The sequence below is a fragment of the Lutra lutra genome, chromosome 7 (genome assembly GCF_902655055.1).
Source record: "Lutra lutra chromosome 7, mLutLut1.2, whole genome shotgun sequence".
NCBI classification, from domain to species: Eukaryota; Metazoa; Chordata; class Mammalia; order Carnivora; family Mustelidae; genus Lutra; species Lutra lutra.
Window position 1 is genome coordinate 60,180,818 of NC_062284.1, and position 6,783 is coordinate 60,187,600.

The 6,783-nt window shown below is 58.2% G+C and overlaps 1 protein-coding gene across 1 annotated transcript; it reads left to right on the top strand.

Annotated features, from left to right (window-relative positions):
- The first annotated feature begins 1,952 nt into the window (after positions 1–1,952).
- Positions 1,953–4,175, top strand: CHST14 (carbohydrate sulfotransferase 14). Its single transcript, XM_047739017.1, has one exon. The coding sequence runs from the start codon at positions 2,218–2,220 to the stop codon at positions 3,346–3,348; it is 1,131 nt and encodes a 376-aa protein (XP_047594973.1). The 5' UTR covers positions 1,953–2,217; the 3' UTR covers positions 3,349–4,175.
- The last annotated feature ends 2,608 nt before the right edge of the window (positions 4,176–6,783 follow it).

Consider the following 6,783-nt stretch of genomic DNA (forward strand, 5'->3'; position numbering starts at 1 on the left):
CTCAGTGTGGAGCAAGCTTTGTGGTCATGGCAGTTCCTCGGGGACAGAGCATAGCTACCCCCCCCCCCCGCCCCTTCATGCTGGTAAGGACATCGGGCAGGTGTGTTTTGATAGAGGGTATTAGGGGCACAGACTCTGCCACAGACATACCACAGCACTGCCATCAGTGTGCTGCCCGCGAGAGTCCCACAAGGTGGATGGTGTCCTATTGTTTTACAGACAGGAATGGTGTGGAGACAAGTACTTTGCCCAGGGACTCCCCAATATGAAGCAGCTGTTTCTGTACTCCTAACTTTGTTGTTCCTGCTAACACAGAAGATTCTTCGGAGGAGTAAGCACATATTGGCCAAATCATCAAAACATTAAAAAAAGGTTTTTGTCTTTTTCCCCCTCTCCCAGCATAAACAGCATTGTTTTAACCGATTTCTGGTGGAAAGTAACCCCAACACCAGAAATCTCCATTCAATGCTACTGGAAGTGAGGAGCAGTCAGGGAAGGCTGACCCTGAGGCAAACTCAATCAGCGGATGGTGCTTCCTTGGTGGATGGTGCTTCCTTGGTGCTTCCTGAGATTCACCGCAGCAATCGGGCAGTGAGATGTGGGGTGCCCACTGTGAAGCTGGAAAGCCACAAGGCTTCCTATTCCTTCCCTGCACTCACCCTGCGTACTCTCATGTCACTAGGGACCAGGGGCTGTCTGCAAGCCCTCTAGCTTCATCTCACCCTCTAGGACTCCTCAGGCTTCTGAATTCATCTGATCAGTGGTACCTCCATTCTCCTACCAAACTCAAAGCTTCTGGCATCTTCTACTCCTGTTCCATTCAGCCCTTTTAGTACTATAACCTGGGATTAGCTGCTTCCTCCCAACAATTCCATGCTTGTGGTCCATTAATCTCTGAAGGATCGAGATTAGGAACGTAGGTTTTAAAATCAGACTGACCCATATACTCTCAGCTTCCCTGAGCCCCTCAATTTCCTCAGCCCTGCAGTGGGAAGGTCCGTAGTACCTGCCTTGGTAAATGTGGACTCTGACCACACGGCTACCTCCCATCAGAGCATCACCGCCTCCCCACACGTACCTAACAGGATGAAGTCTGGACCCTTAGCTAGGTGCCCAGTTCAGGTGGGGAAAGGCTGACCCCTGCTATCCTAGGCATTCCTGTAGCTGCCTGTAGCCCACATGGTCTGCCTGGTGCCACTGAGCACATGTTTCCTTATAGGCAGGGAGGCTGCCGCTCTGTGCCCCCCCCCCCCCAGCTCCTCACCCTTCCAGATGTGTGCTGATCACACTAGTGATCACCAGGCACCAACCTGTCATTGGCCCCTCACCAGAGTGTCCCAGTTATCTCACCCCTTCAAGCCCTCGGGGAGGAAAGACGGGAGTGAAGAAGACTCCATTTCCAGACATTTCATCGTTACCCAGTGGATGAATCCACCAGGATGGCCATCCACCAGGTACTGTTAAATCTAATGGTCACCATGGAGATGAGCCACTGGTCAACCCTTGGCAGTCCCGCTCTCTGTACTGGAGTGGCTAGGGCAGGGTGAGGAGGGGGAGCACACCGGGGACTCCGCTTCCAGCGAGAAAGAAGGATTTCCCAAAAGTTTGGACTCAGCGCACAGCGCTGCGGGTGCCCTCTGCCTCCAGACACGCTGTTGGAGGATGGTCTCAGCCAGGCCAGAGTGTGCGGCAGGGCGTGGGGTGGAAGTCCTCTCCGTCCAGCTCCCCGAGGGCACGCGCTGCGCGAGAGGGAGCCGTGGCCTGGGTTTCTTTCTGCCTTTCGGGCCTCGTCAGCTTTTGTCTCCGAAGCGCGGAGCTCCGGGGCGGCCCTGGCTCCGGCGCCCTCTCCCGGGTGGGGGTCTGCACGCTCCCTCCTCGCCAGTTCGGTGCAGGGGGCGCCCGCCTCTCTCCCCGCCCCCGGCCTGGACCCGCCCCGCGCCTGTGTCACGGCGGGGCCGGGGGCGGGGAGCTTGCCGGGCGGGACATCCGGCCACGGTCCCTCGCCGCGCCCGCCAGCCGCCCGCCGCCCGCTCCGGCGCCCCAGCCCCGGAGCCGGCCACCCCCACGCGCGCTGGGTTCTCCCGCCGCCGCACCCCTCCCTGAGACCTCCCGCCAGCGGCGGGCCCAAGTCCCAGGCTCCCGCCCCCAGCCCGGGCCCGCCTCCCCGGCGGCCCGCCGACCTACCGGGCCGGCGCAGGCCCCCACCTCTGGAGCACCATGTTCCCCCGCCCGCTGACCCCCCTGGCGGCCCCAAATGGCGCCGAGCCCCTGGGCCGGGCGCTGAGGCGGGTCCCGCTGGGCAGGGCCCGGGCCGGGATGGGGGGGCCGCCCCTGCTGCTGCCGTCCATGCTGATGTTCGCGGTGATCGTGGCCTCCAGCGGGCTGCTCCTCATGATCGAGCGGGGCATCCTGGCCGAGATGAAACCCCTTCCCCTGCACCCTCCCAACCGCGAGGGCGCGCCCTGGCGCCAGGCCCTCCTCAGGCCTGGGGGCCTGTCCTTGGAGGCCGGGGACCCGGACTTGCAGGTGAGGCAGGACGTCCGGAACCGGACCCTGAGGGCAGTGTGCGGACAACCAGGCATGCCCCGGGACCCTTGGGACTTGCCCGTGGGACAGCGGCGCACCCTACTGCGCCACATCCTCGTGAGTGACCGCTACCGCTTTCTGTACTGCTACGTCCCCAAGGTGGCCTGCTCTAACTGGAAGCGGGTGCTGAAGGTGTTGGCGGGCGTCCTGGACAACGTGGATGTCCGTCTCAAGATGGACCACCGCAATGACCTGGTGTTCCTGGCCGACCTGCGGCCGGAGGAGATCCGCTACCGCTTACAGCACTACTTCAAGTTCCTGTTTGTGCGGGACCCGCTGGAACGCCTCCTGTCTGCCTACCGCAACAAGTTTGGCGAAATCCGAGAGTACCAGCAGCGATACGGGGCGGAGATCGTGAGGCGGTACAGGGCTGGCGCCGGGCCCAGCCCTGCAGGGGACGATGTCACCTTCCCCGAATTCCTGAGATACCTGGTAGATGAGGACCCTGAGCGCATGAATGAGCACTGGATGCCTGTGTACCACCTGTGCCAGCCTTGCGCCGTGCGCTATGATTTCGTAGGCTCCTATGAGAGGCTGGAGGCTGATGCCAACCAGGTGCTGGAGTGGGTGCGGGCACCGCCCCATGTCCGGTTCCCAGCCCGCCAGGCCTGGTACCGGCCGGCCAGCCCCGAGGGCCTGCACTACCACCTGTGCAGCGCCCCTCGGGCCCTCCTGCAGGATGTGCTACCCAAGTATATCCTAGACTTCTCCCTCTTTGCCTACCCGCTGCCTAACGTCACCAGGGAGGCCTGTCACCAGTGACCGTGGGTAGGGGCCAGCAGCTGTTGGCGATGGGTGTTGACAATGCCAGCTGCCTGCCATTTAGAGAAACCCTGGCTCTGGGAACTTGGGGCTTCTCCAGATGCCTGGATGGCTGGGACTGCCCTTGGAAGTTCCTTGTCCAGGGTGGGTACCCACAGCAGCTCAGAATTCAGGGTCAGTTGGACAGGAGGCCTGGGGTTCCCCGCTGGGGGGGGTTTCTTAGGGGCAGAGTGACCTTTCCTGCCCTGGCCCGGGCTAGACACCAGTTTGCCAGCAAAGCAACGCATCTGTTCTGAAGATTGGCTCCAGGCTCCTGGCTGCAGGGACTGTGCCGTCCACTTCATCTACTTTAACCTGTGGCCAAACCTAGAGGTGACACCAGTCAGGAGAATGACGGGGCGGGGATGGGGGTTGGTGGTGGTACTGGGCTCTGATCACCATTCATCTACTCCCTGCGCCTCGGGGCTGCAGGCAACATTTGTGCCTTATAAATGACTTCTGTGCCTTTCTGCTTCAGACTCAGAATTTCCTGCACTTTCCAGATTCTTTCCGTTTCTCCAAGGAGAGGAAAACTGAGTCAGGGCCCTTGCCTGGTAGCTCCAGGACCTGGCCCTGCACACATCCAAAGATCCCCTGTGCCCAGCCTTTCTTGGTGGGGGGGCTCTAGGCACCCTCTCCCTTCCCCCAGGGTTGTGACTGTGGCTGGTGTATCTGGCTGTCTCCTTTCTGACTCATTTATTTAAAATTTGTACTTTTTGATACAATGCTTGTGAAGGCTTTGTTTTCCACATTGCTGAATTTGTAATAAAAGTGGTTTTGTATACAAATTGTAATTGTCCTTTGGAGCTCCTGTGTGTGCAGTCTCTCCATGATGCCTGTTCCCCCCAGGTCAGGAGAGGGAGCTTGCCGGTAGAGAAAGTGAGACCAAGTTTAAGTTGCTCGGGGCAGTCCAAGAGGCCGTTTCCATATCAGGGAGCCTCTGGGGGGGGGCTTCCCATAGGCCTTACCCAATCACAAATGCATCTTCTGGGATGCCACCCAAGGACAAGCCCCATTAGAAATGACCCCATGTCTGGAGCACACCTACAGGGATTAGTCCCTGAAGAAGAGGGTAGGTATGAGACAGTGGCTTCTCCTCCTGCTAGGCAGGAATACTTTTTGACTGAGGAGGCCACACCCGCAAAAGGGGATTGTGCTGTGAGCCGCAGCAGGTTATTCCTGGCAACGAGAATTACAAAGAAGGCAAGGAGGTTGAGGGAGGAGCAGGGTCTTGCTGACTTAGGCTCAGAGGAAGTTGTGGGCGATGTGGGAGGAATACAGTCTGAGCATTAGAGGATAGGCCTCCATGTGCCTGTTCCCCCAATGCTCTCCAGAGTTCCCAGAACCACCAGGGGATGGAGAAAAGGCAGCTGGGCCCGCCCTGCCCGTGGGAGAGAAGCAAGGCCAGAGCTAGCCCACCCTTGTTAGCCTTATGTCCTATACTTCCATTGGGAACTGCTGTACTTAGGGACCCGAGGTAGTGGTGAGAAGCGCCAGAGGGAGTGAGGGAGGGAGGTGGGAAGTGCCCCTTTGCAGATACCTTGCTTTGGCCTGACTTTAGAGGAGAAATCAGGGGAGGGCAATTCTGTGGGCACTCATGGTTCTCCACCACAACTCCTCAGGAGACTTCTACTTGATTCTCTGTGTGGATCAGAGGCCCCTCTTTGGGGCCCCCTTGGCTCTTTTTTTTTTTTTTTTTTTTTTTTTTTAAGATTTTATTTATTTATTTGTCAGAGGGAGAGAGAGAGCACAAGCAGGGGGACTGCCAGGGAGAGGGAGAAGCAGGCTCCCCGCTGAGCAAAGAGCCCGATGCTGGACTCGATCCCAGGACCCTGGGATCATGACATGAGCTGAAGGCAGATGCTTAACAGACTGAGCCACCCAGGCATCCCAGGGGCTCACCTCTGATAGCATTTAGCTGCTCCATTGTGACTGCCCTGTGACTTCTCCATCTCCCTGACTGAGAATGCAATTCTGTGAATTTGAGACCATGTCTGTCTCGTTCCTTTGACATTCCCAGGTCCTAGCCCAGGGGGCTGGCATGCAGTAGGCATGCAGACGGCCGGGCAGAACGAGGGTCTACTTCTTGCTGCGGGACAGAGAACACTGTCCTTGGAGTCATCCAAATGGATCTCTCCCCCAGCTGCCTGACCACCTTTCTGAGCCTCCCCGCCCTCCACTGGATCACCAAAATCATAGCAGAGTCCTGGGAGGATGAATGAAGACCGAATGAGTAAAAGGACCTCTCCTAGCACCTGGCTGAATGCTAGTTGAATACCTGATCCCTCAGAGGCCTGTGGGGACAGGCTAGAAGCCAGGACACTGTGTCCCTCCAGCGCTGGAGCTGCCTCTGGGCAGAGCTCCTTCAACCTGTGGGTTCATTTCCCCTGCCAACTGGTCAGGCCTGGTCAGTCCCTCCCTGAGCTTCCACGGCCCTCAGGAGGCCCCCCTCTTCTATCCTCCCCCCAGCTGCTGCCCCCCTGGACTTGGAACAGCTGCTCCAGACCTACAGCAGCCACTTAGTCACCCACCCACACTAGGGCCTGCAGCGTGGGGACCCAGAAAATGCCCGCCCCCCACCCTGCATGCCTCATTTAAATCTCTCCACAGACCAAGAGCATCCTGTTGTTATACGGACACGGAAACTGGCACAGAGAGTAAGTATCTTGCCCAAAGTCCAACCCAGGGCTGTGTGCCTCCCAGATTCCAGGAGGCGGAGATCGGGGGGTGGTGGGGTGGGAAGAAAAGGGAATAGGAAGGGGAAGGAAGATGAAGGGTGGAGCAGGTTGTATTGGGGGCACTGGCACGCATTCTCTCTCCTCAGTCCTTTCAGATTTTTTATTTATTTATTTGACAGACAGAGATCACAAGTAGGCAGAGAGGCAGGCAGAGAGAGAGGAAGGGAAGCAGGCTCCCTGCCGAGCAGAGAGCCCGCTGCGGGGCTCGATCCCAGAACCCTGGGATCATGACCTGAGCCGAAGGCAGAGGCTTTAACCCACGGATCCACCCCAGTTCTTTCATTCCTTTGTTTACAGAGATCCCAATTCAATCTGGCTGACACTTACCAGTCCCTGCCCTGGGAAGAGTGGGGGTCCAATGAAGTCCTTGATGTGGTTAGCTTATTGGTTCCTCTCCTCCCGGGCAGAAAAGAGAGCCAGGCCACAGAGCACTCTGACAGCCAGAACCAGACACCTGTGGTTCGGGCAGGAGAGCTGAAGGTGAGAGGGAGAGACTGTGCTGAGACAAATTGTCACCTACCACCATTTTTCCCTGGAGTCAGCCCTGGGGGACTTAATTTATCATCTACCCTTCTTTTCAGGAAAAAGGGCCTCTTAAAAGGAGGTGTCAGAGAGCTGTGTGTGGCCCCAGTAGGGCCTGCCTTGTACTGGGCCCCCA